Here is a 22,668-nt window from a genome sequence, read left to right on the forward strand (position 1 = left end):
TGAATTCAGCTTTTGGGCTCCCTCCGGTGGTTGTAGAGGGTAATGCAGTTGTGCCTGGACTGCAGGAGTGGACAGGTGTATCTACTAATTGCAAAACTGACTGGGGTATATAGCTTTGCTGGATCCTTTAGTCAGTGCCAGTTGTCCATTGTTCTTGAAGGATTCACTTCCCTGCTGGTCTCTCCAGTTTGCTGTGTTTTTCTACAAGATAAGTCCTGGCTTTGTTTTTGCTGTCCACCTGCAGTGGACCTTATAGTTCTGTGCATTTTCATGTTTTTGTCTTGTCCAGCTTGGTCTGTGAAGGATTTTTTGCAGCCTGGCTATTTCTCTGGAGATGCAGATATACCCCCGATGTCTTTAGTCAGATGTGGTGATCCGTATTTTCTGCGGTGGATATTTTCTAGTGTTTTTATACTGACCGCATAGTACTCTGTTCTATTCTTTCTTTTTAGCTAGTATGGCCTCCTATGCTAACATCTGATTTCATATCTGCGTATGTTATTTCCCTCTCCTCTCACAGTCAATATTTGTGGGGGGCTATCTATCCTTTGGGGATTTTCTCTGAGGCAAGATAGGTTTCCTGTTTCTGTCTTTAGGGGTAGTTAGATCTTAGGCTGTGCCGAGGGGTCTAGGGAGTGTTAGGTACCCCCCATGGCTGCTTCTAGTTGCGCTGCTAGGTTCAGGGTTTGCGGTCAGTACAGGGACCACCTTCTCCAGAGTACGTTTCATGCTGCTCCAAGGCCACCAGATCATAACAATATGGATATTCAAAAACACTTAACTTACTGATGTCTCAATTAATTTTACTTTTATTGGTATTTATTTTTATTTTTGAAATGTACCAGTAGCTGGTGCATTTCCCACCCTAGGCTTATACTCAAGTCATTAAGTTTTCCCAGTTTTTGTGGCAAAATTAGGGTGGTTGGCTTATACTCGGGTCTGCTTATACTCGAGTATATACAGTATAAATAAATAAACGTAGTTTATTTAAAGGTATGTTTTTTGTAATTCTCCTACTTTTGTATTTGAAGTGGTTATCAGGGACTTTGCCTCTTTTTAGTATTGGGTTAGGAACGTTACCAGCAGGCAGCTGCTAAGTACTTGCCTGTTTAGCCTTGCAACGATCTCTGCTCAGAGCAGTCACTGACTGCTACTGACAGCAATTCTACTGCTTCTAGTGATGTGACATCACTAGAGCAGCTTCTTCTCTTTCTCTCTGTTCAATTAATAAGGTGTCACTGTTGATCTTATGCTGATTGACAGCCAGCTCTAAAGGTACCTTCACACATAACGATATTGTTAACGATATCGTTGCTATTTGTGACGTAGCAACGATATCGTTAATGAAATCGTTCTGTGTGACAGCGACCAACGATCAGGCCCCTGCTGGGAGATCGTTGGTCGCTGAATAAAGTCCAGAACTTTATTTCGTCGCTGGACTCCTGCTGACATCGCTGGATCGGCGTGTGTGACACCGATCCAGCGATGTCTTCACTGGTAACCAGGGTAAACATCGGGTAACTAAGCGCAGGGCCGCGCTTAGTAACCCGATGTTTACCCTGGATACCATGCTAAAAGTAAAAAAAAAACAAACACTAGATACTTACCTAACGCTGTCTGTCCTCCAGCACTGTGCTCTGCACTCCTCCTGTACTGTCTGTGAGCCGGAAAGCAGAGCGGTGACGTCACCGCTCTGCTTTCCGGCTCACAGCCAGTACAGGAGGAGAGCAGAGAAGCAGAGCGCAGCGCTGGAGGACAGACAGCGTTAGGTAAGTATGTAGTGTTTGTTTTTTTTTACTTTTAGCATGGTATCCAGGGTAAACATCGGGTTACTAAACGCGGCCCTGCGCTTAGTTACCCGATATTTACCCTGGTTACCGGCATCGTTGGTCGCTGGAGAGCGGTCTGTGTGACAGCTCTCCAGCGACCAAACAGCGACGCTGCAGCGATCCGAATCGTTGTCGGTATCGCTGCAGCGTCGCTTAATGTGAAGGGGCCTTTAGTGCAGAGAGTCTACAGTCAATCAGAATGACATTGGAAGTGATGCCCCACCAACAGAGCAAATTGGAAGAGAGACAGCTGCTCTGTTGTTACAAAGTCAAAGAAAGTAGTAAAGTCACTTCCTGATCTGCAGTAGATCATTGCTGGGCAGAACAGGCAGGTAGTCAGCAACTATCTCTTGGTAAGTTTTTAGCCCCCAAATTAAAAAAATAACAAGTCTTGGGTTAACCCTTAAAGTTTGTTCATGTTAGTGATCATAAAAGATGTGTTTTTACAACAAGCCCAATTTCGGGTTACAACAAACTAAGATGTATGCCACTTTTGACCCTTTGGTACTACACCCAGTTTTAGCCTTTATGACCAACTATTTTTTTTTACAATTTTTTTTGTCATGTGGCAGGAGCCAGAACTTTATGTTTTGACAAAGTAGCTGTAATGTTACTTCCCTAGTCTCAAATTAGTTGTACTTATGAGTGTAATCAATTTGATGTACATATACAGTTGAAACCAGAAATTTACATACACTATAAAAAAGACGCATATGCATGTTTTTCTCAATATCAGAATAAACGTTTCCCATTTTAAGTCATTTAGGATTACCATAATTAATATTTGTCAAATGCCAGAATAATGAGAGTGAGCAAAACAACCCCACAAAATGATGCTGCCCCCCATGTTTCACAGTTGGGATGGTGTTCTTCGGCTTCTAAGCTTCTCCCCTTTTCCTCCAAACATAACGATGGTCCTTATGCCCAAAAGTTCAATTTTAGTTTCATCAGACCACAGGACATGTCTCCAAAAATTAAGGTCTTTGATCCTGTGTGCATTTGCAAATATTAGTCTTGTTTTCTTATGTTTCTTTTGGAGTAATGGCTGCTTCCTGACAGAGTGGCTTTCCAGCCCATGTTGATACAGTACTCTTTTCACTGTGGATATTCACACAATCTTACCAGCTTCCGACATCATCTTCACACGGTCTTTTGCTTGTGTCCTTGGGTTGACATGCACATGTCAGACCAAAGCACATTCATCTCTGGGACAAACAACCTGTTTCCTTCCTGCAACTTTTTATTAGACTCATTGGGAGACAAAATGAACAAAAAACTTAAATCCTAAACTTAACTAACTTATTTTTAAAAAACATTGACCATTAGTTAAACAAACAACATGTTAGGGCTCACGGATCGCACTAAATATAAATTATGATGGAAACTGCAGCTAGTGAGCAATGGTAGAATACACAGCTCTCCACGCATGTGTGGGGACTGTCACACTGCCGCGACACATGCAGCTGTGGCATCGGACACCTGATTATAGGAGCACTCCAGATATCCGGGTTCCCGCTGCAGCTTCTTCTGTAAGCGCTTGACGAATAATGAGGGAGCCGAACTTATTCGCTCATGTTTAATGATAATGCCCCAATAGAGGCCTGATCTTATCATCGAATCTGTCTGGGACAAAATGAAGAGACAGAAAGATTTGCACAAGCTTACATCCACAGGCAATCTGTGCTTAGTTCTGGAAGGTGTCTGGGGCAACCTCTCAGCTGAGTTCCTTCAAAAACTGTGTGCAAGTGTACCTAGAAGAATTCAAGCTTTGATGCTGTTTTCAAGGAAGAGGACTGTCACACCAAATATTGACTTGACTTGGATTTCTCTTTTGTTCATTTGCTTCAGATTTTCTTACTGGATTATCTTATGCACAGTAACATATATATAGAGTGTGTTATAAATATAGAGTATATCAGCAGTCAGGGTGCACTTAGGTTGCAGTTTAATAAAAGTCAAAAGATTTACAGATCTCACCTTATTTGATTTGACTCTTACTGACCTTTTGCCGTATGGGAGCAATGCAAGTAAAACATGTGTTCTCATGGGAAATTCATACCCTTGTTCAATGCACAAAATCAATAGTAATATTCTGAATTGTGTTTTCTGGAAACCTCCATCTTATTTACCAACTTTTATATTTAACTTCATATCAGCAATTTCCTGCAAATATGTGATTTTAAGGGAGTTAATCTTTTTTGAAGCAACTTTTAATTAAAGATAAATACATGTTGTGCTTTATTAAAGTACATTAAATGAAGCTATTTGTTTTGTGCTGTATCATCAAAAATTAACTGTAAACAGGTTTACCAAAATCAGATAGCATTTTGTATTTACTATCACAGATTTAGTACTGTGTGTGTGAAAATGGGATAATGGTCTTTTATTTTGACAAGTTAAAATATAGAATTCCCAGTTGACCTCAATTAATCAATTAAAGTAAGTCTGTCAGCATAAAATAACAATTTGAACTAAGAGTAGCATCTTGTATCATACATAGCCATTGTAAAAGTAATACATTTACTATAGTGTACACATGTATTCCTATTTTTACCAGAAACTGTACTTTATTCAAATATGCTAATAAGATGTTTGCTTAATAAATGATGTGACGGGACAGTTAGTTGTTCTAACTGCTGCTTTTCCATCTGTCTCCACTTCCTCTTCCTTCATTGTAAACTCTGGATTTTAAAGACTACTGGAGTAGTATAGCGGAGATGGATGGAAAACCAATAGTTATCACTTGATGAACTTGAACTGATTAGCAAACCTTTGCTTGTTGCAATGAATTTCCCATGAATTGTGTGCAACGGCTACAGAGGATGGAGGCTTGGAGACAGCAGAGGCCTGGGGCCTACAAACGTAAAATCCACACCTGACTGCACGCTTGGATTGGGACCCTGTTTTTGTGTAAAGTGCTAGAGCGTTACTGGGCAACAACCCGATCATGAATACCTCTCTTGCGCACTTTACATATATATAGTTCTGAAGGTCTGGGTCCCAATACAAGATACAAAAAAACTGCCCCCCCACTATGAACCATTTGAAATACAGGTAGAGAAACATTCAGCCCACTCAGGCAGCAGGAATCAAACCATTTGACCTCTTTAGCTACTGTATATTGTTGATCAAAGCTGCGAATTGTACTAATAAGCCATCCACCTCTGTGTACACTAAATAAACAGGCCACATTTCAATTCCATGGATATAAGCAACATAAGTTCCTAGAAAGAGAGGTATTTAAAATGTCAAATAACTGATACACACTGTTAATTGTAAAATTTCACATTTTTTATCACACTAAGTAAAATGTTTATTCTGCATGCTTTGTCTTTTATGGGTAAAATAAATCTGGCGGTGGACTGTGTTTGATTTCTACTGAACTTTTGCAATACCACCACCCCCCTCTGTTACCTAGTCTAATACTCAAATAGTGGTCTCTCACAATCGGTTTAGGTAATAGATAGTGATGTGAGGATCATTTGCAATTTGAATTTGATGATTTTGATACATTTTCTGAATAAATTTGACTTGCAGCAAATTATTTTGCCACAAATAACAATTCTGAAAAGCCTCTACTTGTCCTGGGAAATACATACCGTAATTTTCAGACTATAAGATGCATGTGTCAAATGGAGGTCCGTCTTACAGTCCGAATTCGGCTTACCGGGGAGGGATAGGCACAGGTGCAGGAGTGGTCTTGGGTTGTTCGGTGGTCCAGAATTGTGCAGTGGCATCTGGGAAATCCCATCCCAGGCTGGTGCGGCAGCAGTGCTCTGTGCTGGTGTGGCAGTGCTCTGTGCTGCATTAAGTTCAAAGCCTGTCAAAAATTATAATCAGGGTCTTCCAGACACCCTCAAAGGCACCAACTGTAGTGTCATTCAAAGATTGTGAACAAAGTGTAAGGCTGGGTTCCCATTGCGTTATGGGAACACGCTTAATGGACAGCGTTGCACGGCGAAATTAACTCCATGCAACGCGTCCGTTAGCGCGCCCATTCACGGCAATGGGAACGCGCAGCACTAGCGCGTGCCATGTTCGGCATGCGCTAGCGACGCGCCGGTGTTTCCTGGCGCACCGCGGACGCTGCTTGCAGCATCCGAGGCGCGCCTGCGGTCCGTTCCCCGCTCTCGCAGATCGGAGATCTGCGAGAGCGGGGACGTTACCACGACCCCAGGACACGGCCCCATTAAAAACATTGCGTTAGCGCAACCTGCTAGCGCTAAACGGGTTGCACTAACGCAATGTGACCCTAGCCTAATTGTGGAACATGTACACTCATAAAAGCTCTGCATATAATGCAAAGCCTGCCAAAAATTAAAAGCAGAGTCATCTATACACCCTTCAAGGCACCAACTGTAGTATCTCAATCAAATATTGTGAACAAAGTGTAGGTGTGATACCTCTACACTCATAAAAGCTCTGTACACAGTACAAATCCTGCTAAAAATTGCAAGCAGGGCCATCCATACACTCTTGCAAGCACCAACTGAACTGACTCATCAAGTGTAGTTATGGTACTTCTACACTCATAAAGGCTCTGCACATAGTGCAAAGCCAGAAAAAGTTGTAAGGAGGGGAGTGTTATCCATACACCCTTAAAGGCACCAACTGGAGGGCCTCATTCAAATATTGAATATTGAAAAAAGTGTATGGGCTGCTGTCATCTGGTGGTGTGGAAAAGTCAAGGTCTAATTCAGGTTTTATTGATTTTTATCAAAGTGAGCCTGTCGGCTTTCTTTGTTTACAGGTTAAAGTGCCTGTCTGTTATGAACCCCCTGTGGCACAAAAAATCCTGCTGAGACAAGAGGCTACATCAGGGCAGCACAACACCTCCAATTCATAGAGGGACAGCCCATGCCAAGTGTCCTGCTTTGAGACCCAATAGTTCAAGGTCAAAGAGGAATTAGGGAGTGTGCTGGATTTGTTGGTCAGGTATTGATTGACCATTTTTAAAAACATTTCCCTACTTGTCAAAAATTCCAGGTCATCAGGGCCTGGATGCTGGGATGGAGTCACTAAATTGTCCCAGGTCTTTGACAGTTTCCCCTTGACTCTGCTGTAACTGATATGTGTCTGCCTCGCTTCTCCTCGTTGGTTGAGCAAGAAAGCTTTCCCCCTGCCATTAGCATTGTCCAATGGGATTTTTTTTCCACATATTTCACAATGGCCTTCTGGCATAGCACCATTTTAGTACACCTCTCGGCCTCAGGAAATAAAGATGCAAAGTTGTCCTTGTAGCCTGTGTCTAGCAGGGTGAACAACCAGTAATTCTTTTTTGGCCAAGATTAATACAGCACAAGGGCCATGGGAAAGGCAGCAGTACATAAAGTCAGCCATATGTGCCAAGGATCATATAACCCAAAAACGAATTGTCGGGAGCACTACCAGATCTAGACACAATGTAAATCAGGGTGCTACGCAATGCATGAAACTGCAGATACTGAAGAAGGAGAGAAAGACACTACATAAATGCGTGCACACCTGCAATATATAGATAATAAAATCCAACTTTATTGTGTAGAAGCAAAGGACGTACAAAATATAAAACCAATTAAAACCTGATCCATAAGGATCAAACACAAACACACCATTCCCCCCATGTGATGTTAAGCCAGAGAAAGGCAAAAAATGGATACTAGTACAATAACCTTATATATATCAGTACATAGAAGTTAAATACAATACAAGGTATACATTTTAAGCCTAAGAAAAAAAAAAATATATATATAACTGGTATTTAACCATGTATAAACGTACACCCACCAGGAGTGACAACAAACAGGGCGTTCCCAGAGTTGTCACAAATCAACCGCACTAGACACCGTGCTATTCAATAGTCACTGGATATAAGCCAAAATGAAAGCCCAATATACAGCAGCACTGGGGGTGTTTGCAGGGGTGAGATAGAAAATGGTATCAAGCCAAAGGCTGAATATACCTGCTGTGAGAACACAGCCTGATGGCAATGTATTGCTAAAGAGGCCAAGCTCAATGTAGAATATGCTCACAGAGAGTGGAGATCCAGAGAAATGGATCAGCGCGGCCACCGGAAGAAAAAAAACCCTGCTGGTAAGTAAGTGGGTGATGGAGGAGACGGTGTGGGAGAATCCCACGCGTATCGCTGCAGCTAGGCAGCTTCGTCAGGGAGGATAGCTCTCCAGAGAACGAATACCGCTCTATATAGCGGTGATAATTACCTAATGCCTAAACGGTGTGTCACAATCCAGCAGTCCGGACGGAGGTGCCCATCAGGGCAGGAGGCGCAGGCGCAGAAACCGGGTAAGAGAGGTGGGCAGTGCGCATGTGCAGGAAAATGAAAGTGCCAGCAGGCGTGATGTGCGGCCGCACAGGAAACAAGAGGAGCAAGAGATGCAGAGTTATTACTGCAAGCACGCAAGGAAGGCGTGCACCAAGGGGAAAAGGGAGCCATGGGCTATACATATATATAAGAGGAATATGAGGAAAATGAGGAATAAGGCGATTGGTAAGGCCATAGAGTACAAGGCAAAACCAGAAATACCCCCATCGGCAAACCTCTCTGAAAGGCTTTGGCTCCCTTTTCCCCTTGGTGCACTCCTTCCTTGCGTGCTTGCAGTAATAACTCTGCATCTCTTGCTCCTCCTCTTGTTTCCTGTGCGGTCGCACATCGCGCCTGCTGGCACTTTCATTTTCCTGCACATGCGCACTACCCACCTCTCTTACCCGGTTTCTGCGCCTGCGCCTCCTGCCCTGACGGGCACCTCCGTCCGGACTGCTGGATTGTGACACACCGTTTAGGCATTAGGTAATTATCACCGCTATATAGAGCGGTATTCATTCTCTGGAGAGCTATCCTCCCTGACGAAGCTGCCTAGCTGCAGCGATACGCGTGGGATTCTCCCACACCGTCTCCTCCATCACCCACTTACTTACCAGCAGGGGGTTTTTTCTTCCGGTGGCTGCGCTGATCCATTTCTCTGGATCTCCACTCTCTGTGAGCATATTCTACATTTAGCTTGGCCTCCTTAGCAATACATTGCCATCAGGCTGTGTTCTCACAGTGGGTATATTCAGCCTTTGGCTTGATACCATTTTCTATCTCACCCCTGCAAACACCCCCAGTGCTGCTGTATATTGGGCTTTCATTTTGGCTTATATCCAGTGACTATTGAATAGCACGGTGTCTAGTGCGGTTGATTTGTGACAACTCTGGGGACGCCCTGTTTGTTGTCACTCCTGGTGGGTGTAGGTTTATACAAGTTTAAATACCAGTTATATATATATATATATATATATATATATATATATATATATATATATTTTTTTTTTTTCTTAGGCTTAAAATGTATACCTTGTATTGTATTTAACTTCTCTGTACTGATATATATAAGGTTATTGTACTAGTATCCATTTTTTGCCTTTCTCTGGCTTAACATCACATGGGGGAATGGTGTGTTTGTGTTTGATCCTTATGGATCAGGTTTTAATTGGTTTTATATTTTGTACGTCCTTTGCTTCTACACAATAAAGTTGGATTTTATTATCTATATATTGCAGGTGTGCACGCATTTATGTAGTGTCTTTCTCTCCTTGTTAAGGACCATCCAACCAACACTTCCCTGTCTCCACCACAATGACGACTCTGTATCTCCTCCTGCTCCCTTTCTTCCTAATCATTCCATTCCTCAGCTATCCACATAGGAGAGACAGGACAAAGCTTGTGTGGGTACTAGCCTCTGTTGCGCTAGCAGCCAGATCGTTTTCCTTCTCAGCCTCCACCTCTTCATAGGTATTATCTCCCTGTCTCTTATTTCCCTCCATCTCCACCTAGTCCACATGCATAGCTTCATGTTTACTTGTGAGCAGTGACTGTTTAAATAGGCACAGAAGCGGAATCATTACTCTGACTATAGCTTCATCGCCACTCACCATCTTTGTAGAGTCCTCAAAGTCTTTGAAAACTGCACGAATGTCAAATATCCATGCACACTCTTCAGTTGTTATATGCAGAGGATGACTAAAACACTGATGAACGAGTTGTTATTGGTATTCCACAATTGACCTCTGCTGCTCACAAAGCTTTGCAAGCATTTGGCTGTCTGGAGTTTCAGTATGTGGTGACATTGCACACCAGTCGGTGAGCTGGCACCTGCATCTGCTGCTGCAGCACAGCCAAAGTGGTAGTAGCTGTAGCTGACTTGAGTAAATGGATGCTGATGTGGAGTACCTTGACCATAAGATCTTGCAAATCTAGGTAGGTTCTCAGAAAACACTGAACTACCAAGCTCAGCACAAGCTGAGGACAGTCTTAACACAGGTGGGCATTCCCTAACAAACAGGCAATCCCCACATGTGTCGAGGCTGTCTAACAGCTGCAAATCATGCAGCCACAGGATACTCGGTCATCACTAAAGGGTATGGGTGATGTTCCTGGACATGTGCTGGTACAAGGCAGGAATGCCACATCGGAAGAAATAGTTGTGGCTGGGAACCTAGTACAGAGTGGCAGTTGATTTCATGAGTTGGCGGAAATGCTCCATGCTCACAAGCCTAAACAGCAACATTTTTATAGTAAGCAGCCAGGAAATGTGCTCGTTCAGCATTTGGGCCTGTGGGTGGGTGTCTGGGAACTTTTATTATCTTTCCAAAGTCTGGGGTAGGGACAGCTGAAAACTGTGCTGGGACAAGGATTTGGAAGGGCCTGATGTTGGTCGATGACAATGTGCAAGTACAGGTGCAAAGCAGGAGGCATCTGCACCAATAGCATAGACAGGGTATTGCCAAGCACCTAACACAGGAGAAGAGGCAATGGTGTCACCCACTGGCACCAATCGTGGACTTAGGCATTTGGCCCACCGAGTCAGGTGCTTAGATGACATGTATCTGATCATGCTAGCGGTGCTTAGGCTCTTAGTTGTCAGGCCTCTGCTGATCTTGACATGGCACAGGTTGCAAATGATCATTTTTGTGTCTCAGAACTCCTTTTAAAAAGGTCCTAAATTGAGGAACACCTAAATCTTTGACGAAGAAGATTCACGTGTGTCGGTGCTCTGCGAAAAAGTTGCCCGCCTTCTGCCTCTGGTCACTTCACTGCCTCTGCCTGCTTTTTCAGTGCTGCCGACCCTTCCCCCTCAGCACTGTGTCCCGTACCTCCCTGTAAAGTAGGATAGGAAACTATTTGTCATGGATGGGCCTGTTGCTTGTGCTCCAGCAACAGGCGCACTCACCCCTACCCTACATCCTCACCATCTGCATGCACCATCATCAGCACTTCCATTTCCCCATCCCTTACTGCACGCCTAACACATTTCCTAATTGCTAGGTCTCTGGAAACCAAGTTTACCTTTTTAATGTTAATTTTTTTTTTTTTTTTCATTTAAAACTGCCGCAATTTCATGAAAGCCTGTGAAATTGTATGGATGACAATAGACAATTTCTGGAATAAAAAAATGTAGTCATCTATAGGAGGCCAAGCTGTTTTTCTTTAAATTTAAAAAAAGTAAGCCAAAGTAAAACTGTATAGATGACAATAGTCAGTGTTTGGAACAAAAAATGTGGTCACCTGTAGCAGGCCAAGCATTTTTTTTAGATTTCAAACCAACATAATTTCACGCAAAGCAGATGAAACAATATGGATGACAATAATCAATTTTTGGAACAAAAAATGTGATCATCTGTAGAAGGCAAAGTGTTTTTCTTTTTTTTAAATTTCAAACCAACATAATTTCACACAAAGTAGATGAAACGGTATGGATGAAATAGTCAATTTTGGGAACCAAAACATATGGTCACCTGCAGCAGGCAAAATGGTTTTTAAAAAATTTAAATTACTGTAATTTCATACCAAGCACATTAAACTTTATGGATGACAATGACAATACTGACCTGTGACTAGACCATGTGGTATGATAGTTGCAAAGCATTATGGGGAGAAGCCGAATATCAGCCATGCACTAATTTTTTAGCCCACTCTCTAGCTGCTGCAATTTTCAGCATTGTGTGAAATGGCAATGGGAATTTTTTGTGTGTGCTTACCTGTAAAGTTATATAGAATAATAGGGCTATATAGCTTTATAGATAAGGTAAGTAGCGGCATAAGAAATAGATAATATACATTTTTTGCAATACTTTTTATAATGATTTAACATTTTCCTGTCAGTAGAAAAAAAGTTTTGGTTTTACTTCATACTTTATATGTCCAAATTTATTTATACTGTATCTTCCTTAGATATGCAGTGATGGCTGAAAGTGGTGCCACCCTTGAAATTGTGGCAGAAATGTATTTCAATTACACGCTTTGTTATAAACATGCTTATTTCGCTTGTGTGTATTGGAACAACACAAAAAACAGACATAATTTCACACAAAACCCCCAAAATGGTCCAGACAAAAATGTTTGCACCCTGATCCTAATATTTGGTTGTACACCCTTTGGAATAGCGCTGAGATCTCATCTCCTGAGATCTTGGTGCTGAGATCTTCATCTGCGCATGCACTGCCCCCAGCCGGCAGCCATTTTCCCAGAGTCCAGTCCACCACATAGAAAACCATGTCATTGCGGGGGCTCTGGGCTTTGACAAGATGTCGGCAGAGCCCCCCACAGCATCGGACACCCGCAGCATTGCACCACACCGCACATTCAAACACCCCCTCATCCCAGCCTGCGGCCTGCAGCAGTGCTCCACTCTTGCCTCCTCCAGCTGCGACTCTGGGACTCCGCATCATTGCAGCCACCACCCCCGATAAGCAATAAGACGCATGGATTAAAAGAAGCACCACCATTTTATAAAAAAAAACATTTTTTCCTATTTAACCCTTCAAAAATTGAGGTGCGTCTTATAATCCGATGCATTTTATTATCCGCAAAATACGGTATATTTAATAAAACAAAAAAATAGCTTTTTACTTCAGCAAATACATCAGTTACTGATCTATGACAGAGCATCCATGTATCCATGCATTGTCCAGTAGTTGCTTACTGTACTTCGAATGTTTTTCAAAGCCAAGATATTTGATTTCATATATGAAGAACCTTGTGTCATCTGGGAGCAATAAGAGTCAAAACATAAACTCTCAAGGGAAATTCATGTACTTGTTCAACGCAGAAAATCAATACCAATATTTGAATTGTGTTCCTTGAACGTCCTCAACTCATACACTGAGTTTTTAGAGTCCTATGATTTGTGAGAAGATAAGTACTGTCCCCTCAGGTCCCACATAAAAATGAATTAGTCTTTCCACTGAAAAACTGTATACTTGAATACCTGATATAAGGCTGCAGTAGATTAGATAGTGATCATTCATCACTTTTCAGTTGATAGTGACAAAACGTACCTTAAATCTTTACAGGCAAATGAATTATTCAGTTTGAAAATGTTAACAGATACATGCTATTAGTTTTGGAACTAGTTTCACTGTAAAAAAAATTTCACATGGTCATATCTCTGACAGCTAGCAGTCTTTCTGTTAAGTGCCTGCAAGTAAGCAGGTAAGAAATTCATATTGTTAATATGATCATATTCCTTCTTGACGGTAAAAAATATCATAGAATACTGCTTTCTGGGCTTTCTTTACCCTAGTTGCAAACTAGAGATATCTAATTTATTAGTTTGGAATTAAATTCTACTTAAATTTGATAAAAATCTACATTCTGTAGAGAACAATTCTTTTTTTTCTATTTTGTTCCATCTGAATTCAGCAAAATGATTCAAGTGTGTTAGGGCTGGCGGAACACACCAAATAATATTAAGGAAGATATAAGGTGCGTTCGCAGCTCTGGGTGTATGTAAGGAGGCGAACCCTGTTGCGTCACAGGGTTGCAATACAGCAGAGTGAACGCTAGTGTTTGGTCTCAGAACTCTACCTTAAGGACACAGGATTAGAGTCCCTCTAGACCCACTAGCACTCGGCAACGCAGATGTGGTGCCAGGGGAAAACTAAATGCTAATAGATTTAGAGCACTAGGAGCGCACAGCACCCCTCTGGTGGACGCCACTAACAACCCTATTTAGGGCCTGGAAAGTGCAATAGCTGCGCATGGCACCACACTGGTGAACACTGCTGAAATGATGCAGTATTTTGTGCTCTTGTGCTGGATTGCACTATCTGGTGCTAGTAAGCTTCAAACACCCAACCACATACAACAACACTAGGGAAGGGGACCATTAGGAGCTTTCACCAGATAACATACACGCATCCACACACACACGCGATATGAGGCTTATACTAGCGTATGGCTGAGCGGCCATGCGAACCTTTTAAAGATGCAGCCTTTCCGGGATCTTCCCAGTGGTCCAATCAAAGCCGCTACAGGACCTGACCATGTGACCTCCGACCTCCAATGAGAGGTCGTCCCACGGGCATGCTCAGTGGATGAAAAGTAGGACTTAGTAACTCGAGTGTCTGCCTGCAGCTGATCAATGCTGGTTACAATGGCTGAACCTGGAATGGCAGAAGTAACTAGACGCTCAGCATCAGCTTGAGCCAGACGCTGGGACCGACGTCTCTGCTTAGCAGACTCCTCTGTGGCTGGGGAAAAATGGGAGACCGCAGTGGGCATGGTTCGAGATTCCCCCTGGGCAACAGTGGGAACTTGACACCTCACAAAGTGTGGCTGCTATTTGGCTGAATAACAGAGGGCCAGAAAAAGGTTAAAATGAAAAAAAAAAAACATTTTGCCCAGTGTCCACTCTAAGTCGAGGCTTCCAGACATGATCAAACTACCAAATTCAATGTGCTTGCTGTGGTACGAAATGGCAACCAGAAAATCCAGCCAATGGGCTATGACTTCTGGCCACAGGCCTCAGTGATCACCTTACCTGCCTACTTAACTTGGGGCAAGAAGCCCTGGTCTAGAGTGAACAGCAGGACCAGACAGTGAGTGGGGAGCAGCGGGGATAGCCAGAAAAGTGTGCAGTGGGATATGTATTTTTTATTATTATTTTTAACCTTTTACTAACCACTTATCTACTGCTGTCTGGACCCCCATGCCTCCATGTCATGCTTCATCTCTGGTCTGGTGTTAATTCTAGGCTGGGTCTTCAAACCTTGAGCAGACAATACATTTTATTTTTCAGTTTACAAGTATTGTAAATAACATATTTATTACTAACAGATGCATCAACAAAAAAATAAATAAATTAAAAAATATCAAATCTATTTGTATAAGTTTAAATATATTTAGAACAGTTAAGGCTCAACCTATTAATTGATTTTAATCCTATATAAAAGTTCATTTTTGGCTGCTATGCTGATTATTAATTGACAATTTTACATACAGTACTATAATTCATCATAGAAATAGTAGGATAGAGCAGAATAAATTCAGAGGAAAATATTTTTGACATAGCTATACTATAAGGAGTTACTTTTAGACTGACAATCCATATTTATATATCCTCCGGGCTTTGAATCTACTTAGATAAAAGTTCCAAAGTCATCAGGACATACTTACGCATCAGTCTGACTTTTTCACCAGACCGAGCTGAGAATGCCAGAACTCATTTTCTATGTAATTCTTGACAGCTGTCACTAGGAGAAAGCAATCTCCTGTGCTCTATCACCTGGATTTACAATTGTGTCCCCAGGTAAATAGTAATCAAGGAATCCTGTATGTGGCACAGATGTTGAGACTAACCAGCTAAATTCTTTTGTCATATCTTCTGCAGGAGCTGCACATACAGAAATATTTATATATATATATATATATATATATATATATGTATATATATATATATATACAGTGTATATATATATATATATACATATATATATATACATAACGTATATACTCGAGTATAAGCTGACCCGAGTATAAGCCGACCCCCCTAATTTGCCACAAAAAACTGGGAAAACTTATTGACTCGAGTATAAGCCTAGGGTGGAAATGCAGCAGCTACCGGTGAATTTCAAAAATAAAAATAGATGCTCCATACCATTCATTATTGCCCCATGAGATGCTCCATATAAAGCTGTGCCACATATAATGCTCCATACTGTTCATTATTGCCCCATAGATGCTCCATATAAAGCTGTGCCACATATAATGCTCTGCACCGTTCATTATGGCCCCATAGATGCTCCTTATAAAGCTGTGCCACATATAATGCTCTGCACCGTTCATTATGGCCCCATAGATGCTCCATATAAAGCTGTGCCCCACATATATTGCTCTGCACCGTTCATTATGGCCCCATAGATGCTCCATATAAAGCTGTGCCCCACATATATTGCTCTGCACTGTTCATTATGGCCCCATAGATGCTCCATATAAAGCTGTGCCCCATATAATGCTCTGCACCGTTCATTATGGCCCCATAGATGCTCCATATAAAGCTGTGCCCCACATATAATGCTCTGCACCGTTCATTATGGCCCCATAGATGCTCCATATAAACCTGTGCCCCACATATAATGCTCTGCACCGTTCATTATGGCCCCATAAATGCTCCATATAAAGCTGTGCCATATATAATGCTGCTGCTGCAATAAAAAAAAATCACATACTCACCTCTCTTCGCTCAGGACGCCGGCGCTTTCAATATTTACCTGCTCCTTGTGCGGCTCCGTCTCCAGCACTGACGCTCAGCAGAGGGCGCACACTGACTACATCACCGTGCCCTCTGACCTGAGCATCACAGCCAGGGGACGCTGCAGACGGAGCCGCACTGGAATGAGGAGCAGGTAAATATCACGCAGCGCTCCCCTCCCGGCATATTTACCTGCTCCTGGCGCGGTCCCTGCGCGTCCCTGCTTCTTCCACCTCTGCATCTTCTTCCTTTATTGAGCGGTCACAGTTACCGATCATTACAGTCATGAATATGCGGCTCCACCTCTATGGGAGGTGGAGCCGCATATTCATGACTGTAATGAGCGGTACCATGTGACCGCTCAGCACAGGAAGAATCTGCTGCGCTGGAAGAAGTAGGGACTGCAGGGACCGTGCCGGGAGTAGGTAAGTATAGCTATACAGCCACCGCTCCCCCTCCCCTGCCGACCCCCGGGTATGACTCGAGTATAAGCCGAGAGGGGGACTTTCAGCCCAAAAAAATGGGCTGAAAATCTCGGCTTATACTCGAGTATATACGGTATATATATACAGGGTGGGCCATTTATATGGATACACCTAAATAAAATGGGAATGGTTGGTGATATCAACTTCCTGTTTATGGCATATTAGTATATAAGAGGGAGGAAACTTTTCAAGATGGGTGGTGACCATGGTAGCCATTTTGAAATTGGCCATTTTGGATCCAACTTTATTTTTTTCAATGGGAAGAGGGTCATGTGACACATCAAACTTATTGAGAATTTCACAAGAAAAACAATGGTATGCTTGGTTTTAACATAACTTTAGTCTTTCATGAGTATATGACCACTTATAAAATGTGTTCAAAGTGCTGCCCATTTTGTTGGATTGTCAATGCAACGCTCTTCTTCCACTCTTGACACACTGATAGCAACACTGCAGAAGAAATGCTAGCATAAGGGGGTCAGATTCCTTGTAGGAATGCTCAGACCTGACACCCATAATGTGGTGGTGCACCATCTTGCTGGAAAAACTCAGCCATTTTTTTTTAAATTATTTAAATAAATATTTTAAGAAAATATTTTGGGATCTCCCCCAATTTTGACAGCCAGTCAAGCTAAAGGAGACAACTGGGGGCATGTATTCTCAGGTTATTAATGGGCCATGGATATGTATCCTCAGCTTAAAAATAGCAACTCGCAGTCGCCCCAGAAAAGGCACATCTATTAGATTCACTAATTCTGGTACTTTGCCTGAGTCTATACACTTGACCTGTGGCCACGGCATGTGGGGTAATTTTTGTAGGGTCGATGTTACTTTTGTATTGTCAGGTGACATCAGGCTTAAAGCAATCTATGGTCTACAGAACAGAGAGTGGTAGTGCAGGTAGATCATGTCTCCCTGCTCTAACACAGGGCTTAACTGTATTGGCTTGCCCAGCACCCTGATATAGCTAAGGGTAGCGTAGCTCTGAGTGGGCCCCTATGAGACCGGGGCCCAGGGAAACCACAACCTCTGCCCACAGTAGCTATGCTATTGAGTAGAGAGAAGGGACAGGCAGTTTAAGAGTAGAGTTGAGCGAATATCTTTGGAATCGGTCACCAAATTTGAATTTGCCATATTCGTATCATATTGGTATTGTATTCAATCCAAATTTATGTTTGATGATCGGTTCTGAACATATTCCTTCATTTCTACTCTCATTGACTCCAATGACATTTGGCTGTATTCAGCGAACACTGCAAAAACAATATTAGCCACGGATCATAATCACGACTGAATTTTCCAAAATTTGTTCAAGTCTAGTTAGATGTCTGGCAGTGCATGAAAAGCAAAGGAAGCAGTATTACAGTATAGATGACATGATGGACTCAGAGTAGATGCATAGCTGACCATGGACTATCAGCATAGGTGACAGCAGAATAGTGTAAAAGACAGACAACTAGAGATGAACAAATTTATTGGAATTGAATTCTCAAATTTTACACAAATCTGCATTCTGGAGAATAAATTTATTTTTGTTTACTCATTGTGAAATGGTGGCCTGTTGCAGCTGCCATCTTGCTGAACATTAGAGGGCTGGCAAATGGTTAAGAGGAAAATAACACATACCTGACCATTCAGTTCTGTGGCTGTCCCCAATACTCCTTGTTTACTGTCCAATACTCTGCGCCTACATCATATCAAATCTAAAATTTAATTGCTCTGGCATTAACCGCCAAACTGTATAATGTCCCTCACGCAAGCTTCCAGCTGCATAATGGGCCCCACATTAGCCCTCAAACTGTATAATGGTCGTTGCATAAGCCTCCAAACTGTTTTATGAGCCCCACAGTAAGCCTCAAACTGTATAATGTCTGCCAAATTACTGTGTAATAGGCCCCACGTTAGCTCCTATACTGGAGGAGAAATAAACAGATTTCTCTAATAAGATTTATCACAAATTTTAAATTCTTTCCTTTTGACAAAATCTGCCCAACCATAAAAATCTAAGTTCTTACATAGGTGCTCTTGTTGAGTATTTTGTGGCAACAGCCAGCAATATTGTTGTCATGGCTACAATTCTTAAATGCAACTAGTAAAACAATTGCTAAACCTCAACTAAGTCATTTTGCAGACTCGGGGTACGGCATAATTTGTGACTGTTACACAATATTTGTGATGTAAAGCCGATAATAAATTTATCTAACATTTATTGCATCTTGTCATATTTTTCATGGTCTATACCAAAGAAAAACTTTTCATTTCATTCAGCAACGGATTTTAACTTTTACAAAATTCAATTATGATTATTTTTGGAAATTTTATTTGACGTTACATAGATGTTCTTATTTCAATTTAAAGCTTTCAAATATGTGGAGAGACATGTGAGGAATGCATTTATGAGAAGCAAATGAATATCTGTAAGGTTCTCTTTATATGTCCATGTTTGCAGTAAGTGTGGCATCTGTTTTTTTCAGGGATACCACACATACCCATTACAACCTATGCTGCTGTGCACACGTCCATGTTTTTACAAGGGCTGCGTGTCCATGTAAACCACATAGAGACATGTCCATATTTTTCTGGCCGCATATATGACAATGGCCAATACAAGTCTATGGGTCGGTTTAAAGCACGTACCACACACGCGTATCATCCGTGTGCTGTATGGGTTTAACATTGCAAAGTATAGGTGGAGCTTTATCTATTAATCTATTTTGCTATACCGGAAAAACACTGATGACACACTGATGACACACTGATGCAAAACACTGATGACACCAGAACTGTTTTTTATGATACAGGCTTTATACAACTTGAGAAGGGGGCCTAAAATGAAGTTTATGCTACAGTTAAAAAATGTCATTTTCTGTCTATGTATTTCTTTAATATTCGGAATGGTGAAGTGTAACACATTTGGGTTCAGTTTTAAAGGACTAAAAAAAAGCAACAACCATTGTTATATGTAACGCTAGGTTATTTTTACTTTGTGCATGGTCGGCCTGAAAATGTTGTATTTACTTATCTTTTATAGTGGTAAATTGTACAGACCCAGGTTTTGTGGAAAATGCAATTCGTCATGGACAACAAAACTATCCTGAGAGTTTCCGCTATGGAATCAGTGTGACATATCACTGTAAAAAAGGCTACTATCTTCTGGGATCATCTGTTCTCAACTGCAAGGCAAATGGCTTGTGGGACAGATCATTACCGAAGTGCATCCGTAAGTACTGCATGGATACATATCTTATTAATAGAATAATTCTGGTCTCCTGCATTTCGTATTCAGAACAGTAACCCTGCATGTAGAGAAGTAACCAACAAAATGGTATAAAAATGTATTAAAATGTTCTAACACAATTATTAATGTTCATAAAATAAATACAATTTATACATATAATACACATGTGAATAAAATTGTTGGTAGCCTTTTGTTAAAGTAAGAAAAAAACAAAATGATCACTAAAATAACTTGAGACTGACAAAAGTAATTTTCTATTTATATTTACTGAATATAAAATACAGGAAATAAAACATTGCTTTCGAATTGTGGTTTAACAGAAAAAAAATAAAGAACATGGCATGAACAAAAATGATGGCAACCCTAGAAAAGATTGAAAATAATTTGAACATGTGGACATGTTAAATTAAGGTGTTTCTTGCAAGGATGTATTTTTTTATAAATTGGTGAGGTATCTCTTATGCCACTGCAATTTTATCATTGTGTTACACTATTGTTTTACTTTCTGTATTTATATACTGTATTTCTTTCATTGAATATCTATAACTGTATAGCTTGGCATTTTCAACTTTGGGCCTCTACCTTTATGTGAAGCATCCATCTTCAATCCTGAGATTTTTTCTTATATTCAATAAACTTTTTCTAATTGATCTTCCCTTTCTGCGTAATGGGCGCATGTTGTTATTGCCAACCAATCTATAGTATTAATGTCTAAACTTTGTATGCTTTACATATTGGTTTTAATACTGTAATCCTAATAAAATTTACATTTTCTTGATATATTGAGCTTTACACATTCTTTGTGTAGGTTTTCTTGACATTTTTTGTGCTTATTGGCCTTTTACTTTGTGCTTATAATGCTATTGTAGGTTCATTTGTTTGCAGTAATTGGCATCAAGAGTCTACAAAGTTGTTATCAGTCTGCCAATTTAAAAGGTGAAAAGTAGTCACTGAGCTGTTTGGTATCATGGTGTGTACCACACCCAACATGGACCAAACAAAGCTAAAAAGAGAGTTATCTAACTTATCTAAGTAGACTACAAAGAAAATTATAGACAAACATGTTAAAGGTTAAGGCTGTAAGAACATCTCCAAACAGCTTGATGCTCCTGTTAGTACACTTGCACATATCATTTAGAAATTTTTGGTCTATGGGACTGCAGCCAACATCCCTGGACATGGTTGAAAGAGGGAAATTGTAGACTAATTGAAGAGATGAATAACCTGAATGGCAACCAAAGAGTCCAAAACAAATTCCAAATAGATTAAAGTTGAACTCCAAGGACAAGGTACATGAGTGTCAGATTACAACATTGTTTGCTGTCTTGGCCAAAGACTAGAATTTGTCAAAATGTGTAGTGCAAAATGCAAGCCACGAGCTAATGGGGGAATGCCCCCTTGAGAGATAATACAAAACTTGAACTTTTTGGCAAGTAATACCAGCTTTTTGTTCTCAGATGTAAAAATCAAATATAGGAAGAAAAGAAACATGAGGGAGGCTAAGGTATGTTTTGGGGATGCATCTAGCACATAGTGCCAGATGCAGTAGAATAATGAATGAGCTGAAACATGCCTCTGGAGAAGGCACCCTTCAAACATGAGACAGCTAGATCAGTTTTCTTATGATGAGTGGGCCAAAATGCCTGTGAACAGGTGCAGATGTCTCACTGAGCTGAGAGTTCCAGAAATTGTTTGTTTGCCTTCAAAGGTGGTGCGTCAAAATATTAAATTAAGGGTTCCATCAGCTTTGCCAGGAATTTTCATTAGTTTTTTTCTTTTTATAAATTTTCTGCTGAATCACAATTCAAACGCGATGACTGATTTCCATTAGGTGATATTCATTAAAATTAAATAGAAAATTACTTTGTCAGTTTCAAGTTATTGCAGTGACCATTGTGGTTTTTTTTTTTTAAATGAAGGGTGCCAACAATTTTGTCTATGGATAGATACAGAGATTGATATAATATTTACAAAAATATTTGTTTACTATTAGGACATGTTCTCAAATAGATTAAGTCTCACCAAAAAAGTCTGATCTCAGTTTAAGGGTATGTTCACACGTTCAGGATTTCCATCCTTTTTTTTTCAGGACAGTTTTTTTAAAAAACTGCAGCTCTTGGCAGAAAACGCAGGTCCTTTTTTTGGTCCTTTTTTTGTCCTTTTTTGATGCGTTTTTTGATGCGTTTTTTTATCCTTTTTTTATGCAGTTTTCTATGCAGAGACTGTGCGTTTCCTAGGAAGCTTTTTAGGGCTAAAATGGCTGAAAATACCCTAACCCTACCCCTAACCCTACCCCTAACCCTACCCCTAACCCTACCCCTAACCCTACCCCTAACCCTACCCCTAACCCTACCCCTACCCCTATTCTAACCTTAGTGAAAAAAAAAAATTCTTAATTTTTTTATTGTCCCTACCAATGGGGGTGACAAAGTGTGGGGGGGGTGTCATTTACTATTTTTTTATTTTGATCACTGAGATAGGTTATATCTCAGTGATCAAAATGCACTTTGGAGCGAATCTGCCGGCCGGCAGATTCGGCGGGCGCACTGCGCATGCGCCCGCCATTTTGCAAGATGGCGGCGCCCAGGGAGAAGACGGCCGGACGG

The 22,668-nt window shown here is 41.1% G+C and overlaps 1 protein-coding gene across 1 annotated transcript in view; it reads left to right on the forward strand.

Moving 5' to 3' along the window:
* CSMD1 (CUB and Sushi multiple domains 1) overlaps positions 1–22,668 on the forward strand; it is a 3,308,788-nt gene that overhangs the window by 3,161,965 nt on the left and 124,155 nt on the right. Inside the window, exon 55 of the mRNA XM_069726899.1 lies at positions 19,856–20,044. Within this exon, the coding sequence (XP_069583000.1) occupies positions 19,856–20,044 (189 nt within the window). The remainder of the gene's footprint in view (positions 1–19,855; positions 20,045–22,668) is intronic.

The sequence above is a fragment of the Ranitomeya imitator genome, chromosome 5, assembly GCF_032444005.1.
Source record: "Ranitomeya imitator isolate aRanImi1 chromosome 5, aRanImi1.pri, whole genome shotgun sequence".
Taxonomy (NCBI): Eukaryota; Metazoa; Chordata; class Amphibia; order Anura; family Dendrobatidae; genus Ranitomeya; species Ranitomeya imitator.